The 18,680-nt window shown below is 63.2% G+C and overlaps 2 protein-coding genes across 8 annotated transcripts in view; one reads left to right on the forward strand and one right to left on the reverse strand.

Annotated features, from left to right (window-relative positions):
* On the forward strand, positions 1–7,280 carry RNH1 (ribonuclease/angiogenin inhibitor 1). 6 transcript variants are annotated; one of them, XM_045039775.1, is made up of 10 exons: positions 1–31; positions 2,198–2,303; positions 3,168–3,338; positions 3,793–3,963; positions 4,393–4,656; positions 4,744–4,914; positions 5,039–5,209; positions 5,446–5,616; positions 6,809–6,979; positions 7,076–7,280. In XM_045039775.1, the coding sequence occupies exons 2-10, from the start codon at positions 2,218–2,220 to the stop codon at positions 7,161–7,163; spliced, it is 1,464 nt and encodes a 487-aa protein (XP_044895710.1). In that variant the 5' UTR covers positions 1–31; positions 2,198–2,217; the 3' UTR covers positions 7,164–7,280. The 6 variants fall into 6 exon arrangements, with proteins under 6 accessions (XP_044895710.1, XP_044895708.1, XP_023095997.2 ...); XM_045039773.1 differs by lacking the exon at positions 1–31 and adding an exon at positions 41–262 and having other exon boundaries at positions 2,150–2,303; XM_023240229.2 differs by lacking the exon at positions 1–31 and adding an exon at positions 45–262 and having other exon boundaries at positions 2,150–2,303; positions 4,486–4,656.
* The window catches only part of PTDSS2 (phosphatidylserine synthase 2), a 21,102-nt gene continuing 9,663 nt past the window's right edge, over positions 7,242–18,680 (reverse strand). The window contains exons 3-12 of one of the 2 annotated variants that reach the window (XM_023240234.2): positions 16,349–16,431; positions 12,437–12,504; positions 10,459–10,593; positions 10,002–10,052; positions 9,588–9,701; positions 9,380–9,498; positions 9,028–9,142; positions 8,809–8,954; positions 8,532–8,717; positions 7,242–8,354 (exon numbers count right to left, since the gene is read on the reverse strand). In XM_023240234.2, the coding sequence (XP_023096002.1) occupies positions 8,195–8,354; positions 8,532–8,717; positions 8,809–8,954; positions 9,028–9,142; positions 9,380–9,498; positions 9,588–9,701; positions 10,002–10,052; positions 10,459–10,593; positions 12,437–12,504; positions 16,349–16,431 (1,177 nt within the window). In that variant the 3' untranslated portion in view covers positions 7,242–8,194. Of the gene's footprint in view, positions 8,355–8,531; positions 8,718–8,808; positions 8,955–9,027; positions 9,143–9,379; positions 9,499–9,587; positions 9,702–10,001; positions 10,053–10,458; positions 10,594–12,436; positions 12,505–16,348; positions 16,432–18,680 lie in introns of those variants that run through there. The other variant, XM_023240235.2, reaches the window with a different exon arrangement.

The following is an 18,680-nucleotide window of genomic DNA, read 5'->3' on the forward strand; positions in this document are numbered from 1 at the left end:
GGCCCCCGCGGAAGCAGCGGCTCGGCCCGAGGTGAGCTGCGCGGGGAGCGGGCCGGGGGCGGGAGCTGGGGCGACCCGCGTCCGGACCCTCCGCGGGGGCCCCGCGCGCGAGCCCCGAGAGGCCGCCGCCCCGCAGAGCAATCCCGCGCGGGCCCCGGACACATGCGCGGCCTCCGGCGTGCGGGGAGGGCGGCGGCCGCGGCTCTGGGAGGCCTCGTGCGGACCCCGGCGCACCCCTGGGCGCCCCCCGCGCCTCGCGCAGGTAACCGCGCGGTGCGGGGCCGCCGGGCTTGGGGCTCAGTGGGCCTGGGACGCGCTCCAGCCTTCCGGTCCGGTTCGGGTGGGCTCAGGCCGGGGACGCAACCCTCCGGCTCCTGTCCTCCGGGCACGGCCCCGCGCAGCGGCCATTTGTCACACGCGAAAGCACTAAGTGCCCTCTTGGGACCCTAGGGAGCAGCCGAGCTGGTGGGGGTCCTGATTCCGGGCGAAGCAGGGAGATACGGCGTCTTTGCGGGCATTACAGGTTTTCCTGGGGTTCTCAAAGGCATCCGTGGCCCACAGAGGTTAAGAAGTGTCCTCCTAGCGCCACAGCCCAACCAAGGGGTTCTTCCAGGGTCTGGTCAAGCCCTGGGAGGGTGTTGTGGGGGGCGGGGGGGGGGGACTCAGCTGCTCGCTTCGGGTTTCCTTGTTCTGCACTGCAGATCACCTCGGGAGAGCCCAGGCCCTGGATGTCAGGAATCGGAGAGAGGGTCCCTCTGAAACCCCGCCTCCCACTCCCTTTCTCCCGTGATGACTAAGGATTCTGGATTCAGGGTTTACTGACCACACCCTGGGACCCGCGGGGGCGGAGCCGGTTTGCTTACGCGGCCTGGGCAGCGGGCTGGGCGAGCTCTGGGTTCCTCCTTTGGACGGTTGTGAGAGCCAGCTTCCTCCGCGGGCTCATCCGCCAGGACGTGCACACGTAAACCTTGCCTGCTGGTTGGCGGGAGCCTTTACCTGGTCCGCACCTCCCAGGGACTTTGGCCCTGAACCTGCCGGGGTTGGGAGGGGGGACTCCTGCCTTCCGCCAGGGACACGAATGAGGCAGTTTTTGCAGGAAGTTGGGGTGTCGTGGCACCAGGAGCCTCACATGGGGTTGAGTCATCCTGTTTGTCCTGACCTTTCTGGAAGGCAGCAGGAATTCATTGTTTCCAGGTGTGGGTCCTTCCTGGGCTTTCTGTTGCATTTGAGTGAAACCCAGCTCCCTTCCCTGCCTCCAGCCCAGCAGGATGCCCTTGCTCTCGCCTGCCAGCGGTCCCCCTGCCACAGTCAGTGCTCCCCTAAAGCTCCGGCATCAGCAGGCAGTTAATCGTTTACTCAGGCTCTGTGCTGTCCCTGGTGAGCTGCTCCCATGCCAGACTGCTTTGCCAAAGTCCTGCCTGATGGCCTGATTTCTCCGTGGCCCTGGGTTGACCCAGGGTGGGGCTGAGGATGTGCCCCGGCCTGTTTGGAGTCTTCAGCCCCCAGAAAGGGACTGTGGGTGGACACGGGCACCAGAGTGACCACCCATGAGTGCACCACCCAGAGTGCGGGCCAGTGGGCCTGGGGTCCCACCCCCCACCTACTCAGCCCTTTCCGGGGCATCTGGAGCTGATACCCCTCGGAGAACTGTTAGCTGAGCACAGGCAGCTCAGGCCCAGGGTCCTGGAATGCCAGGGTGGGGGGGTTCTCTGGCCAGGTGGAGCTGTGGCACTGCCTGCCCAGCCAGTGCAGCCCTCTGGTTCTGAGAGGGGAGAAGCTGGCTGAGCTGGCAGGCAGAGTGTCCATGGCACTGCACAGACAGGCAAGTGAGAAGCAGGGGCTGCCGATGGCCCAGCTGGGCAGGAGGGGCCCATAAAGGCTGAGTGTGGGAGGCTGAGAGGTGAGGCCCCACAGCATTGTCCCCAAGCTCTGCGGTGGCCTTTGTCAGGGGAGCCCAGCAGGTGCAGCCTCCCCCCGCCCACCCCCGATCTTGCTCCTGGAGGCTGTGGTGTATAAGGGTGCTGAAGAAAGGAAACAAAGCTGGTGCTCACTGGCCAAGGGAGGGGCTGTGGCTTCTGAACCATCAGCCCCCACTTGGGGGTCCTATTGGGGCTTTTTTTTTCCCTCTGCGGGGTCCCTGGCCCATCAGGCGTTGAGGGAGTCTGGCTGCAGTGTTCTCCGTCCACCTTCTGTCTAGAAGACACTTCACCTCGAACCATGAATCTCGACATTCAGTGTCAGCAGCTGAGTGACGCCCGGTGGACGGAGCTCCTGCCTCTGATCCAGCAGTACCAGGTGGTCAGGTAGGTGCACACGGAGGCGGCAGGCGCAGGCGGGCCCCCACCCCCGGCCGGCCGCTCTGCTGCCTTCCCCGGCACCACAGTGGGCGGGGCTTCTGATGCGCAGTGCACATTTTACATGGTCCCTCCTTGTCCTCGGCCACCCGACTCTTGAGCCTGCTCAGGCTCTGGGAAGTCTTTCTGACTTCCCGTCAGGGCCGAGTCACAAGTTTTTCGCGAGAATATGCAGAAATGCTGTTGTGTCTGCGGGGTATGTTGTATCCTACCGACTGCCATGGCACCCAACGGTCACCTCTGGTCACCGTGACCACCTGTGAGGGCGGCGTCTGCCGGCTGTCCCCACTACAGAGTTCCTGTCTCCTCTTTGTAATTGGTAAATATCTTGGGTGAGATACGCAGAGACTGCTGACATCCTGCTTCTGCTCAGACTTTGACCTCCTGGTTTTGTCATCCGTCGGTGGATCTTGCCAGAACAGTTATTACTGGGCCTTTGTCTAATGGGGATTTTTAATCCCCTCATTGCGTTCACACTCATCAGCTGTGATTCTCCTGTGAGCGACAGCTGGTTTTCCTCCCACCAGCGTTCAGTTCTCACTGGTCGGGGAGGCCCCTGCCGTTCGTGCCCGTCCTGGCGAGCCCCTCCGGTTGGCTGGCCCCTCCGAGGTGCCGTGCCCTTTCCGTGGCACTTCTCAGAGCTGCCGCCTGGTGCCGGTCTGGTGTTTCCCGGGAGGCAGACGAGAGCTCTCACGTGCCGACTGTGCCCCCGCAGTGCGGCGTGGAGGGTGTGGGGGCCCAGACGTCACCTGTGTACGTGCCGGTGTCTTCGGCGGAAGCTTCGTGAGGTGACCCGTACGCTCCCGTCCACAGGTTGGACGACTGTGGCCTCACGGAGGTGCGGTGCAAGGACATCTGCTCTGCCCTCCAGGCCAACCCCTCGCTGACCGAGCTGAGCCTTTGCACGAATGAGCTGCACGATGCCGGGGTGCGGCTGGTGCTCCAGGGCCTGCAGAGCCCCAGCTGCAGGATCCAGAAGCTCAGGTGAGCCTGTATGATCCACACGGCCCAGGTGCTTGCCCCACCCTGAGCTCAGGTGTGGACCTACTGGGTCAGCCTGGGGAAGGGGGGCAGGAGACAGCAGCAGGTGCGGGAGCGTGGGGGCTCCTCCCGCCTTGTCTCGGGCCCCTGTCCCCCTGTGGGGTCTGCTCACGCCACGGCCCTGCCTCCTGTTCCTGGGCTCGCGACCCAGTGTCCTCTAGGCCCCGAGGTGCATCCCCTCCTGCCCTCTATTCCTGTGCCTGGAGACCCCAGAGGAGGCGGCGGCCCTCTCGCAAGGCCCGGCCCAGGGCTCTCCCAGGCGAGGGGGTGGGGGTGGGGGGAGGTGCTGGTGCTGTGTCTGCTTTACCCCGGCTCCTGAGGACAGAGGGGCACTTTCCCTGGGGGCCATGGCCTGGCTGGCGGGGACCCTGCTGATGGCTGGCTGGGTGTCCTCCAGCCTCCGGAACTGCTGCCTGACGAACACCGGCTGCGAGGTCCTGCCCGACGCGCTGCGCTCCCTGCCTACCCTGCGAGAGCTGCAGCTCAGTGACAACCCGCTGGGGGACGCGGGCCTGCAGCTGCTCTGCAAAGGACTCCTGGACCCCCAGTGCCACTTGGAGAAGCTTCAGTGAGTGTGGGGCCCACCACCCAGGCCGCCCCCAGCCCTACACTTCCGGGTCACTGTGGTTTTGGCTGAGGACTGCCCTGGGCAAGCCCTTGCCTCAGCGTGTTGGCTGCAGGGAGCTTTGAAGAGGGAGCTCTGGGGGACCTGCCGATGGTCCTTCTGTGTGATGCTGGGGCTGTGGTCCAAAAGCTGAAAGGTGGCCTGTAGCCCCACATCACGTGTGGGGCGGCCTGGCCACCAGAAGTGTGCTGATGGGCTCAGCGATGGAGGAGGGCAGGCAGACCCAGATCGGGAGACTGGCATCTTTCTCCCGGGTCCAGTGACCCCCAAGCTCAGGGTGGGGCTCGTGGTTGGCGGCCGGCTTCCAAGAGGCCCTGAGCGCCCACCGTGCAAGGTGATGGCCCCTTAGCCACTGCTGTCCCTGCCCAGCAGCCCTCTAGTCTCATGCGCCCTGCAGCCCGGGGTGGGAGAGGAGACCCGGACGAGCTCCCTTGGCCAGAGTTCCCGACACCCACCTGTCCCCAGGCTGGAGTACTGCAACCTGACGGCCGCCAGCTGTGAGCCCCTGGCCGCAGTGCTCAGGGCCTGGAGGCACGTCAAGGAGCTTGTGGTAAGCAACAACGACATCGGCGAGGCTGGCGTGCAGGCGCTGTGTCGGGGCCTGGTGGACTCTGCCTGCCAGCTGGAGACGCTCAAGTAAGTGTGGGGTCTGGCGGGGGTGGGGGGCGGGGGGGACGGGGCCACGGGGGCTTCCCAGCTCTGCCGGCCCCCCTGTGCCCCCAGACTGGAGAACTGCGGCCTCACGCCGGCCAGCTGTAAGGACCTGTGCGGTGTCGTGGCCTCCAAGGCCTCGCTGCAGGAGCTGGACCTGGGTGACAACAAGCTGGGTGACCAGGGCATCGCCACACTGTGCCCCGCGCTGCTGCACCCCAGCTCCCGGCTCAGGGTCCTGTGGTGAGTTTGCGCCCGCCCTGCTTCCTCAGAGAGCCGTGGCCCCAGTGGGCAGGTGGGGAGTATCTGAGAAGATTGGCTGTGTGTCCCCTGGGGGCCCTGCAGTGATGCGTCCCCGGCTCTGCAGGCTCTGGGACTGTGACATCACCACCACGGGCTGCAGAGACCTGTGCCAAGTGCTCAGGGCCAAGGAGAGCCTGAAGGAGCTGAGCCTGGCAGGCAATGCGCTGGGGGACGAGGGTGCCCGGCTGCTGTGTGAGAGCCTGCTGGAGCCTGGATGCCAGCTGCAGTCCCTGTGGTGAGCGCAGCCCGACGGCAGCCGGGGTACGGCGGGCCTGTGAGGAGCGTGGCGCCTGGGGACACCTCGGGGATGACAGTGGTGCTGGTGCCCCCGGGCCCGGGCCCCAGGTCAGCTTCTGCGCCTGCGGGCAGGGGAGATGTGCGGGAGGGGGTGCCGGGTGTCCTTAGAGGGCGGGGCCTCCGGGGCCTCTGAGGTGTGGGCGTGGCCAGGCCCTAGTGCTGTTTCTCTCCCAGGGTGAAGTCCTGTGGCCTCACGGCCGCGTGCTGCCCCCACGTCAGCGCGATGCTGACCCACAACAAGCACCTCGTGGAGCTGCAGATGAGCGACAACAAGCTGGGCGACTCCGGCGTCCAGGAGCTCTGCCAGGGCCTGAGCCAGCCTAGCGCCACGCTGCGGGTGCTCTGGTGAGTGAGCACGGGCGTGCCGGGCACGTCTCAGTCTGATGGGTCCAAGTCCGGGGTCCCGCGCGTCCCCCTGGGGCCCCTCCCTACTCCTGACGGCCACGTCTGGCAACTCCCGGAACCCGCGGGCTCCCGAAGGCCTGGCAGCACCTGCTTTGTGCGCTGGGACCCCTGGCCCCTGCCCTGCACGGCTGTGTTCCGGGGTCCTGGTTCCTTTGTTGTGCTGGACGCCTGTTTGTGCTCCAGTGTCGAGCCTTTGAGGATTTTCCCAATCTTGTTTCTTCCTTCCTGGAGCTCTCAGGAACCCACTGCTGGGTCTCACCGACCGCCCTGTAGCCCGACAGCCCGTTCTTGTTTCTGTTCTCTTTTGGCCCGTCAGCCGTTTGCTTCTGCTGTCGCAGGTTTTGGCTTTGTTGGCGGCCTCTGGATCTCTGCTTCTCACTGTGGCTTCTGGGGATGCCTGGCCATGCTGGGCGGGACACAGGTGAAGGGTGTGGCTGAAGCAGCCCTGGGCAGCTGGCCCTGCAGGCTGAGCCCGACAGGGTCCCCTGCTTTTCTATCCAGAGGGCCTGGTCTGCTGCCAGCTCCTTGGGGTGCTCTGGGGGCAGGCGGGGCAGGGGCGTGGCTTGGGTCCACGTAGACTCAGGTCTACCTCAGCTGTCACACCAGGCTGGGGGCCTGGAGCTTCTGGGGCCTCAGCTCCACCTCCCACCTAGGTGTCCTTGCTCTGGAGGCTGGAAGCCTCTGTGTACTTCGTGCCTCTGGCCACCCTCCTCCCTCCCACCTTTGGCCTCTGGGTGCCTCCTTGGCAGCCCAGCCAGGCTCTAGCACCTGGTGGTGAGCAAGCAAGCGGCTGTAGGAGGCCCTCTGGTGACCCGAGTTGGCCCCGGGGAGGTTGTGGCCAGGGTGTGCCAGCCTCAGGTCCGTCTGACCGCTCGGCCTGGAGGGCAGCTGTGTGTACCTTCCTTCCCTCTCTGGTCGGGGTGTCTGCCTGGGGCCGGCCACTGGGTCAGAGACAGACGTGCTCCCAAGTTCGAGGTTTGGGGAACGGCTACGACCCTGAGGTCTCGGCGCGCGGTGTGCACGCACACGTGCCTCAGGGCTCCATGAACATCGCGGTGCGTGGACAGCCCTGCCAGCACCCTGTTCGGTGGCAGATCCTCTTGTCCTGATCTGTGCCCTGCTGTCTGCCCAGGCTGGGGGACTGCGACGTGGCCAACGGCGGCTGCAACAGCCTGGCCTCACTCCTGGTGGTCAACCGCAGCCTGCGGGAGCTGGACCTCAGCAACAACTGCATGGACGACCGGGGCATCCTTCAGCTGATGGAGAGCCTGGAGCGGCCTGACTGTGCGCTGGAGCAGCTGGTGTGAGTGGGGCGTGGTGGGGGGGGAGCTAGAGGGGGGGGCGGGAGCTGGGGGAGGGCCCGCGAGGCCATGACCCAGCCTCCTCCCTGCGCATGCAGCCTGTACGACATCTACTGGACGCAGCAGACTGAGGACCTCCTTCAGGCCCTGGGAGAACGCAAGCCGGGCCTGCGGATTATCTCCTGAGAGGCCTCCTGCCCCTCCCCCTCTGGACCTCCTGGCTGAGAATGAAGAGAAGGGTTCAAATCGATGGACTTCTGTGGGAAAGTTTCAGACACTTTTATTAAAGCACTTTTTTTGGCAGGAGGAGTGCTTGTCCTTGTGGGGTCTCCACCAGGCACGGTGTCAGTGTCGCAGCTGTTAGGGCTCCCCCGCTGGGTTCGTGCAGCGGCCCATCACCCCCACCGGCAGCAGCTCCGGGGCGGCCCATCTGCACACCTGCCCATGTCCCCCCAGCCCTCTGGGCAGCACCAGCACTGGGCACACGATGCACAGGGCCCACAGGGCCGGGAGCTGGGAAGGACCTGCTTTACTTGTTCTGTTAGCTCTCGAAGACCTTCTGCCCCTCCTCCCAACCTCAGGCCCAGAGCCTTTGAGTTTCTGACTCCACATTCCTCAAGGAGCCAATCCGGTGACCTCCGGCCCCGTTCACACCCCCAGGTTTGCTGGGTCAGATGAAGCCTCCCCAGGAAGTGGCTCAGGGCTGCCTGCTTAGACCTGCCCCTTCTCAGCTGTCTCAGGGTATCACTGGATGGTCGTCCTTCACACGTGCCGTCGAGGGGCTAATGGGGGTCCAGTGAGGTGCAGTCAGGGCTTCAGAGTGGCTGGGGGCCCAGGGAGCAGAGGAAGGCACCGTGATGCCTCTGCTGGGCCTGAGCCGTCTGTCTGGGTGCTGAGGGCTCGCTGTGGCCCAGAGGCCGGCGGGCTGACTGTGCAGAAAGGGGAGGGGACCAGCTGCCCGGAGCAAGCCCAGCCGCAACGGTCAGGCTGAGAGGAGCCCCAGGAGCACATGTGCGCGGCGCGTGCGCGCGCGCGCGCGCGCACACACACACACACACACACACACACACACACACACACACACACCTGGGTCAGGGGCCACCTGCACCCCACAGAGCCCAGCTATGTGCATGGGAGAAAGGGAAAATAAAACCACAAGGGCTGAGGCCTGTCGGAAGGTTCCAGCAGGCCTGGGCTCTGGGCAGTCGTGAGGTACATCAGTTTGGGGCTGGCACCCCCTCCCTCTCAGGCTCCACAGGCCCTGGGGGGTCTTCCGGCCCAGGCAGGTGTCCATCCATGTCGCCCCCGGCTCTGCCCTGGTCACCCCGGCTCTGCTGCTTCTGCCGTCGAGTCTCCTTGTACCTCAGGGTGATGTCCCTGGGGACAGTGGGGGCCAAGTCACCACCGGCCGGCCCCTGGCAGTCCCCTCACAGGGCGAAACCGCCCCTCACAGGGACGCCCCCACCCAGCTACAGGCAGGGGCCGCGGGACCCAGACACCAGCCGAACACGGCCCCCGAGCTGGTGTCAAGGCCACCGGGAGCACGGCACTCACCGCAAGAAGAAGCGCCAGATGGTCCAGGTGAGCACGAGCACAGAGCCGAGCGTCCAGCACTGGGAGATGTAGAAGGGCAGCGACAGCGTGAGCGTATGTGGGTCGTACTTCACCACGATGAGCAGCTCTGTGACCGTGATGGCCGCCACCAGCCAGGCCTGCTGGCCCAGCTTCTTGTGGAGCTTCCTGCGGGGGTAGGCACTCGGCTGAGGGCACTGTGGCTGTGCCCCAGGGGCAGCGACGCCAAGTGTGCCCAGGCCCGCCCCCCGGCTCTCACGGGTCATCCATGAAGTCGTAGATCTCCCGCATGGCCACGCCGCCCACGTTCACAAAGAAGACCAGCCGCAGGAGGACCAGGTAGTGCTCGGGGGGCATCCACAGCACGAACTTCAGGTAGAACGTGTTCAGCTCTGCCAACAGAAACTGGGGGACAGAGGAGGGTGGGTGGCGAGCCGGGCTGCCCAGCAGGCGCGCACACGAGACTGGCCAGCCTTACCACCAAGATGATGCCGCACACGGCCAGCCAGCGGCGCAGGCTGGAGGCGGGCTTCCACTCGAAGCGGACCCAGCTGTAGGGCGTGAACTGGAAGGCGATTCTCTTCATCTTGCCCCTGGGAGCACAGGTGCCCGTCAGCCCGGGGCCCCTCTGCTCCACCTGGCAGCCATGCCGGGGGCCCGTGATGGGCGGGAGACCCCACTCCCCAGCGCCCTCCCGGGTCACCTAACGGGGGCAGCTCCTGGAGAGCCTCTGAAAAATGCTGGCAGGGGATGAGGAGGACCTGATTAGACAGGCTGGGGTCGGGCTGACATCCCTCCCCCCACGGACCAGGGCAGCTAGAGAGCCGTACTTGTAGGTCGGAATGTTCCAGAGGCCCTGCCACTTGTACGTCTTCAGAGACAGCCACTCAAGAGTCTTCATGCCGCAGTAGATGCCCAGCCCATTGCAAACGAGCACATCCATGATCCACTGGGGGCGGGAGCCAGGGAGGTGGTGGGCGCCTGTGGTCCCCAGTCCCATCCTGCCCTCGACCCCCCAGGGCAGCTGCTGGCACTTACGTGATCCCACCAGCACTCGCTGAAGTTGGGCAGCTGGTGCTCTAGGCTGTACTCGAGGAACTCGAACATCACACTCACGATCGTGCACATCCACCAGTCACGAATCATCAGGGTCTGCAGGCCGCGGCAGAGCGTCAGCCGCTCCAGGGCGACACCCCTGACCCCCTCAGGAGCGGGGCGAGGCACTGGTTGGAGGCCACGACACCAAGGACAAGTGCGGGTCGGGGCAGGACCCAGGGTGCCCAAGCAGTTGTGCCAACTCTCTGGACAGCTGCCTGGCCTGAGCCATGGCCCCCAGACCCTCGCCCACCACAGTCAACCACTCTGAACGTCAGCCTGTGGCTGGGAAGTGGCTTCAGAGCACAAGGCAGACCTGAAAACCAGGGCGTCCTTCTGACGACGAGGTCACCTTACCTTCAGGTACCAGCCAAGAAAGTGCGCAGGCACAAAGCCGTCCAGCTTGTCCTGTGGGGACAGGACACTGGCCTCGTGCACGGCCCACAGCCGCTGGTCCCTCCTTCTCCATGGGCACCTGGGCCCGGTTCCTGCCTCTCTGAGCTGTGCTGACTGGATCCCAGGGACAAAGCTGGGATCCCACACGCAGGCGGACAGCACGCCCTGACCACAGAGGAGAGCAGGTCTCCAGGCTGAGACGCAGGGACCTGCCCCACAAGGGGGCTGCACGGACCCTTCGCCAAGTGGGGTAAGCTGAAGGGAGCCCTGGGTCAGGCAGGAGGGACCCCACCCTGTCTGATCTGCAGAACAACCGGGGTTCCAGAAACATGCAGGACAGGTCAGCACCTGGGGAGCTGATTAAACACGTGACTCCTGGCCCCACCCCGAGCACGGAGCTCCTAGGGCCCGCCTGTACCCAGACGTTGTGGAAGGGGTCACTCTCGTTGTCTGCGTCGTAGATGAGGCAGTTTCCCCCGTAGTCCCTCTCCGGCAGTGGGACTCCCAGCTTGGGGTCCACATACTTCAGAAACTGGCGGCCGTCCTGGACAGTCTGCAAGGCCAGCGCCCTGGTCAGTGAGGCCACATGCTGCTGGTGGCGACGGGAGAGCTCGGCTAAAGTCCCGAAAGCGTGCGTGTGGCCTGGGGTGTGTGGATGACGCCTCTGCCGAGTGGGGACAAACACCCTGCAGCGCAGGGACGGGCAGACGTGGTGGGGGTGGGGAGGCCCCGAGTCCAAGGAGATGCGCCACGCTCCCCACGTGGAGGCTGTGTGGGTGGGGACACAGGTGGGGTCACAGGTCACGGGTCTTGCTACTGCCCCTCTCCACAGGCCCTCCCAGAAGAAACACGACATCAGGTCAGCCTTCCCAGACACGGATACCAACAGCAGCAAACCGCCCTTTCTGGCCTTAGCGCTAAGGAGACTTCTGGGGTCGACAGACGGAAGGCTGCCCGCGGCAGACACAGCCTCACCCCTCCCTCGGGCCCCCTCTGGCCACTGGCCCACAGGGAGTGGCCCCGGGAGGCCTGAGGTCAGGACACCATCCCCTCACTCCTGCCCCAAGTACCAGCCAAGGGACGAAGCAGGGCAGAGGATGAGGTCGGGTGACAGACGTCTTCTGGCCTCAGACCCGCATCACATCTGTGCCAGACAGACGCACTGCCCTGTCCTGCAACTTGACCTGTCCCCAGCTTGGGGTCTGTGGAAGTGACCCTCAGACCGTGACATCAGCCACAGGATCGGAGGCTGGGCACTGCTGTATCCAGAGAGCACGAACCCACACGCTCGGGCACAGCTGTGCCAGGTGCGGGCTGCAGACCGCGAGCAGGACGGCCCCGCGGTGCGAGCACCGCACCACGGGACACTTGGCTGACCCAGAAACGCAAACAAGGCCAGGAGAGGCGGCCGCGGTAAGGGTTCCGACAAGCGCGGGTGCCGCCCAGGGTCTGGTGGCAGGAGCGCTCTCCTGGAGGGAGCCACTGGCCAGTCGTGCCGGGAAGCAGTGCAAGCAGACCTAACACGTGCTCGGGTGCACAAGGGCCTGTCACCAGCAGCCCCACCCAGGAAACGGCTCCCGCTCGAGGTCCAGGCCGCCCCACCCAGCAGGAGATGGCCCACGACCCCCACGACCCCGATGACCCCAACGCCCTCCAAGGGCCCAGGAGGCACAAGCGAGCACGCCCCCAGGGGGTTCTCACAGGGCAGGACTTGGTGGTGGAGGGAGAGCAGGTCGGCGCCCTGGGGGACACGAGCCACTGTTGTGTCCTAGACATGGGTTTACACATACAGGTGTCAGTACTCAGAACCATACACCGCGCTAAGAGTGAATCTCACCACGTGGCGATAAACCACGAGAGACAGAACTGACGGGAGCTGTGAGCTTGTGAATAAGAAAGTACTTTGTAAACTGAAGGTCACCGTCTAGGTGCATGTGGGGTTGAGCAGAAGGAAAAGCTTCAGTAAAGAGACACCAGTGCCAGCAAGTGGGGAGCCACGGTTTACTACGGAGAACGTTCCGGCCTCCCTCCGGACCATCCTGCTGCACAAAGTGCACTCGGAGGGAGAAGCCCCGAGGACTAAACCCCAGGACCAGCTAGTGGGGATGCCGCCCTCCCCAGGGGTGGGACCCTGCTGCTCGGGGGACAGGCAGGCGTCCCACCCGAGCAGACCGTCCCACTGGGCAGGGCCCACACGCGGCTCAGGGCAGAGACCCTGCTGAGACGCGGTGCCCGCAGCCTTCCCAAAGCGGACCCTTCTGGAGGGCCCCCCTCACAGCCTCGCTTCCTGCCAAAGCTCCCGAGGGGCTGGTGGGCAAAGCCTTCTCGGACACCTTTCGCTTACCGGGGCCGTGGCACCGCCCACATTCCCAGATTATCCAAGAAAACCCGCTCACCTGGAAGAGTATGAAGATGAGGAACAGCTCATAGACCACACTGACGCAGAGCCAGAACCTCCAGTAAGCTACAGAGAGACACAGAACACAAGCGTCAGGGGCGCCAGCCCCGCCACTGGCCGGCAGCACGCCTGCGCGAGGCCTCACTCAGAAGCGAGCTTGGGCTGTGCCCATGCCTCCGGCCAGTGCTCCCAGCTTCCTCGCTCCCCCCTCCTCGGGGGCCAGAAGCGGGGGCAGCCAGCGCCCTTGCGCGTGTGTACCGGTGAGACCTCTGACCTTTACCGCTGAGGAAACCTGCAGTGGGTTTCTGCCGGACGCCTTTTGGCAAGTTAAGAAAACCTATGAATCCCAGCATGCTAAGTTTCCACCACGAATGCGTAGGAGACTTTGTTTTCCTTCAGCGCTATCGCGGTGAGTTGCACTGACAACGGTCTCCAATGCCAAGCCGGAGGCTAGACCGACCCTGCTTCTGTCGAACTTTCAGAAGACTCCCATCTCCACCCGCACCGCGGGTCCCCGGAATACACACTTCCCAGCTGCTGAGGGAGGTCTTCAGTGTTCTCACCACAAAAAAGAAACTAATTCTGCGGGGGTGACGGGGGGCTGTCAATCATCTGGTCTACCTTAAACCCACATGTCGTTCTGGGCCAGTGAAATCTCAATAAAGCAGAGAAAAAAAACCACTTGACCCCCAAATTCCTTTTATCGGCCACCTGGTTTTCATCCCTCAAAAGGGGAGGCTCAGATTTTTACCAGGGGAGGAAAAAGCAGCAGAGGAAGCATCTAAAACCATCGTCTGAGACAAATGACGGGGGAGCACGTGGCTCTTGGCTTCGGCTCAGGTCGCGACCTCAGGGTTCATGAGACCAAGCCCCACAGGGGGCTCTGCGCCGGAGCCCGGAGCCTGAGGTCGGCTTGGGATTCTCCCTCCCTCTGCCCCGCCCCCCACTCACGTGCGCACCCCCTCAAAATAAATTAAAAAAACCACAAATGGGGCGCCTGGGTGGCTCGGTCGGTTCAGCGTCCGACTTCGGCTCAGGTCATATCTCACCGTCCGTGAGTTCGAGCCCCGCGTCGGGCTCTGTGCTGACAGCTCAGAGCCTGGAGCCTGTTTCAGATTCTGTGTCTCCCTCTCTCTCTGCCCCTCCCCTGTTCATGCTCTGTCTCTGTCTCAAAAATAAATAAACGTTAAAAAAAAAATTTTTTTTTAAACCACAAATGACAACTCTCACCTTCCAACAATCCTGACAATCCTGTTTAATACCGGTCTAAACTATCCACTTTCCTGTTGCTTGTGTCTGCTTAAAGAAACACCACCAGCTTAGTTTTAAAAACGATTTTCCCTGAATAAAAACGGTGGTGCTTACAAATGTGGAAGAGACCCTGGCCCCGCTGGCCTTGGGGATCCCAGCCGCCGGCAGGGGGAGGGAGGGCAGCTGGTAAGGAGGCGCTTGTGTGGGGCTCCGGGGCCCAGCCAGCACCCTCGGGCTTGTGAAACCTCCGCTTGCAGCTCACGCAGGCAGGAAGCACAAAGCACGAAGGACGCTTGGCTCAAGTGCCTCTGGGCGCGGGGTAAACAGTGGACGTGACAAACTAGCCTTGCTGCCGTGGAGTCTGGGAAAAGCCTGGAAAGTTCTCTGGTCAGGGCTGCAGCAGGATCTAAAAGGGCCTGCGGTAAAGCGACTCAGGGTGCTTCCCCGGAGTGCTCGCCCCACAGCCCCGCGAGGGCACCTTCCTCACGGACCCTGTGACACTGAGCTCGTCTGCTCCCCTCCCCGACCGCTGCCCCCCTCCCCCATCAGAGGGCCTCCAGCTGGCCATGCCCCACTGCCCATCCCCCTCCACCTGTAGAACCCCCAGGGCCCGCCCCGCCCCCAAACACGCAACGGGTGTACCCCTGGTTTCCCCGAGCACCCGCCCCACCTGCACACCCACTTTCTTCCTGCGCATCAAATCCAGCGGCCCCCGCAGCCCTCACAATATTCTGTTTACTCCAGCTTCCAGAGGGAGCCACGCATGAAAACAGAAATCGTGAAGAGAAGGGTGCCTTTTTCACGGGCCAGCTTCAACTGGAACTGTAGCCAATTCAAGTTTCCCAACAAAGCACCTTGTTTCTGGGCCAGAAAACCCTCCCCCGCCGTCCCCATGGCGTGCTGCCCAGGACTGAGGGGACCACTTCCCATGTGCTCTGACTTGACAAGTTTGAGGCGTCCTGCCCGCCACCAGGGAGCAGGTGCCCCAGAGCGGGCCCCCGCATTCGGTAAATCACAGACCGGCAGGGAAGCCGCTCACACCAAGCGACCAAACCGAAAGGCAGGCGCAGCAGAGCCCAGCACGCAAGATGGGAGCGGGTGACCGGCACCCCAGATTGAACGGGATGCAGGGCCTCCCAGGAGCCCAGAGGCCAAGCAGCTGCCCACCGCTGTCCGATCCCAGGCTGGGCCCAGCGCCCACAAGCGACCTGCCCCGCCCCCCCCTCCGTCCGCTGACTCTCCAGAACTCTTCCCGGCCGATCCAACAGGCACCCGGACTTTTGTCGTGACTTTTGGTGGCTTTTAAAGTGTTCTCTCACTCTGGCTAGTTCAGACCCTTCTGAGGCCCAGAAGACTGAGCAGGTGGGGAGCCGCAGGGCCAGGCCGTGCAGCTGCGTGCACTCACCACTGCCCCTCCGGCAGGCACCAGGCGGTGTCACCCGGTGTCAGCGTCCCAACCAGGCATCGAGGGGGGCAGAGTGGCCGGTGAGACCAGCCAGCGCAGGTTCCCCAGGCAGGTGCCCCCGCACCGCTCGGAGTACCCGGGGACCTAGCTCACAGCCACGGCGCTCACCGACCCCTTCCCCAGGGCAGTCCGGTCACCTCCAGCACGGCCTAAGACAGTCCCGCCCTTTAAGCTGCTGCTTCTCCTCCCAGGACTTTGTGCTACACGAATGATCGGACACAGGCGATGGTACGACTGGGAAACAAACCGGAGTGCGTTCAGATGACCACCAAACGAGCAGCCATTAAATATCTAGCTGCCAAGTAAAAAATGAGTAAGGGGGTGTTTGTGTTTCCCTGAAGTGAGGAAGTCTGATATAAAACCACACAGAGTGGGATCCCATGTTGAAATGCTACGTGGGTACATGCATGTGCAGAGACACACTAAACCTTAACAGTGGCTTCTTCCTGTGAGTGGGTGGCTTTTGTTTCTATTTTAAAATACTTTTTGTACTTTCCAAGTATTCTACAATGAATACACACCCCTATTAAGACAGAAAAGAAACAAAGGTTCTAAGATTACAAAGGTTACTAAGTTGTAACATTTCAGGAAACCAACCATGCCTTGCCCTTAGAGGCGGCCCCTCAATGAGGCTGGAGCCCTAGACACACTGGGGCTGGGGCAGGGCAGGGGGCAGGACCAGAGGTGGGGGGCAGGGGCAGGACCAGCAGTGGGGGGGCAGAGGGCAGGACTAGGGGGCAGCTCGAGCATTGCTCTGCAGCTCCGAGGCCCAGAGGGTTGTTGGAACTCCCTCAACTTGGGGGTTAGGGGTTAGAGACAGGAGAACTCATTGCAGATGGCACCCAGTGAGCAGGCCAATGGCAGGGCCACCAGCTGAAGCCCATGCCGACCCCGCTGGCCAGTCCTGGGGCACCAAGGTCTGCAGAAGCAGCCCCCTGAGACACAGTGGGTGGAAGGCACACGGGGGGGGGGGGGGGGAAGGACAGCTGCGGGACAAGGTGAGGAGCAGAGAGACGGGAGAAGGGGCTGCAGGAAACCCAGCCCTCGCCCTCTGCTGTGACAGTGCGCCCTGGCTGGCGGGAGGGGCTGGGAAGAGGAGGACAGGACATTCACACCCGGCAGCACAGACACGGAGCGACTGCTCGGGACAGAACCGTCACATGGGCACACACGGAAAGAGAAAGGGCGAGTTACCTGGATGAGGTCTGGAAAATGGCCCGTCTTTAGCTTGTGTGACTCCAAAACATAAGAAAACCAAAATACTGGCCACAATACCTCTGCAAACAAAGAACAAACAGCCCCTCAGTGTGTGTCTCCCAGGCGGGAGGTTGGGGGTAGGAGGGACCCCAGGATGCCCTCTGCAGTGACAGCCCCTGTCCCCAGGGAGGGAGGAGGCCGGGCCTCGCGGGGGCGGGGGGGGGGGGGCACCCAGGCCAACCGCCAGAGGCAGACTCGCCCTCGGGACGAGACCCTTGGTGGAGGCTGTGCGTCGTTTAGGTTGCAAAGCGGTGCCCACTAGTGTGTGTGCTTCCCATTGAAAGAGCCCCTGAAATCCCACATGTGACCACCCAGGGCACCGAGGGCCCGCCGAAGACAGAAGGATGCTAGGGTCGAAAGGCTCTCTGCTCCCGCAAGGCAAGGGCAGCACCCCCCACGCAATCCCCACAGGGCTAATTCACAACAGGACCAAGCGGACGTGCTGCAACCACAAGTGCACAGACACACAGAGACGTGCCTGCACGGGGGGGGGGGCGGGGGCGGACAGGAGCAAGGAGGACACGCAGACAGCAGTGCTCACACTCCGTTCACACGGCCACCGCCCGCCCAGCGCAGGGTCTGAGGGGGGCAGTGCCGCCTGCCCTCCCCACTGCCGGCAGTCCCATGGCAGGGACGCACATTGTTGTTTGCAGCTGGGCTGCTGCCCTCCAACACGCACGATGCGACACCACACGGGAGGCCGGAGGCGTCGGCCTGGAAGCACCTGCCCCCCCCCCCCCACCTGCTAAGAGCGCCCAGGGTCCAGGGTAGGCACCGGTGAGGCCGGGCCCCACAGGACACCGCCTGCCAGCCCCTCTGCTCCTGCCCGCCCCTCTGTGGCCAGGGTGTGTTCCGATCACACTGGGCAACATGCTGCTGTGGGTGTGCAGGGTGGTCCTGTCCCGAGTAGGACAGGCTCCCTGCTCCTGCCGGCCTCCGGACCACAGTAAGTGTGGAAGGACCGATGGACACTGGCCACTGCGCTCAGCAGGGCGAGACCCACATCCCCATCACAGGGGCTGACACAGAGGGCCCGTGAGGTGCCCACTGCTCAGGGCAGGGTGTGGGGAGGCGGGAAGTCTGCAAGGGGCTGCCTGGAGGGGCACACAGACCCCCACTAGGCAGCGCTCCCAGTGTGACACCCTCCACCCCCAGGAGAGGCCCCTCCTGGCACGACCGAGAGATAGCTTTGGAGCCACGGGTGACCCCCAGAGAAGTCACCACCAGAGCAGAACGAGGGAGGTGAAGTCTCAGGGCGCCTGTGCCCCACCTGCCCTCACCAGGTCAGAGTCTCGATTCCAACCTCGGTTGTACATCTTGAGGCAGTGTTTAGGGTCACTTGGCAAGATCTGTGAGTCAGGTGAAGGATGTACAGTATCCCCCCCGCTCCCTGCACCCAGGTCTGCGTTAACACCCGACGTGAGGATGGGGCGTGTCACAATTTACGAATCCACACCGGTACATTAACCACAGTCCACTGTTTTCAGACTTTCTCACTTTTCATCCAAAGTCCCTTTCCTGGCCCAGGACCCCACCAGGACCCCCATGACATTCGGGGTCAAAACCCCCCTGGGCTGTGACAGTGCCTCAGGCGTTGTTTTGGATGGCCTGCAGTTTGAAGACCGGTCAGGTGCTCTGGAGGACGACCCTTAGCGAATGCCATCTGCCGCTTTCTGTGATTTCGATCTTGTTTTTGGGAGTAAGATCCCATCACACCGACATGATCTCTGACGTCCCCTGGCTGGGACACACCTGTCAGGTGCCCTCCCTGCTCTGCTCTTGGGGGGGAGGGGTCCCTCTACACAGCCTGCACGCAAGGGCTGGGGAACACCTATGTTTATCTGGAATTTATCTACACGGGCTACTTGTCTCTTCTCCCTCACTTACTTTATCATTTATATTGGCACGGACTCACGGATATGCATTTTATACTTTGGATTATGATGTGGTAATAATTTATAGATTTTTTTTTTTTTTTTTTTGCTCAAATTGTATCCATTTACCTACTTTGACCATTGGGAGCCCTTTCGATGGTCTCCTGTATCAGCGCTTTAACATAACCCCATCTGTGGGGCGTTGTGCTTTTTTCTGAGCACTTCCTTTCCGGCGCTAGACGACCCTCCCAGACCTTCCTGGCATCTCCTGCCCCAGGCCTGGGATCAGCCATTTCTCTGGGAGCCCCGGCTCCTTCCCTGGAGGATGGTCTTGGGAGCCACGTTCTGGGGGGTGACGTGCTCCTTGCCACTGGGGCATTATAGCTTCTGGGCCT

The sequence above is a fragment of the Felis catus genome, chromosome D1 (assembly GCF_018350175.1).
Source record: "Felis catus isolate Fca126 chromosome D1, F.catus_Fca126_mat1.0, whole genome shotgun sequence".
NCBI classification, from domain to species: Eukaryota; Metazoa; Chordata; class Mammalia; order Carnivora; family Felidae; genus Felis; species Felis catus.

Bases quoted from the DNA above. Each gene is read 5' to 3' on its own strand.
- RNH1 (XM_045039773.1), top strand. From the start codon at position 163: ATGCGCGGCCTCCGGCGTGCGGGGAGGGCGGCGGCCGCGGCTCTGGGA. The intron at 4,915-5,038 runs GTGAGTTTGCGC...CCGGCTCTGCAG, and splicing joins TCCCGGCTCAGGGTCCTGTG to GCTCTGGGACTGTGACATCA. The intron at 5,210-5,445 runs GTGAGCGCAGCC...TTTCTCTCCCAG, and splicing joins TGCCAGCTGCAGTCCCTGTG to GGTGAAGTCCTGTGGCCTCA.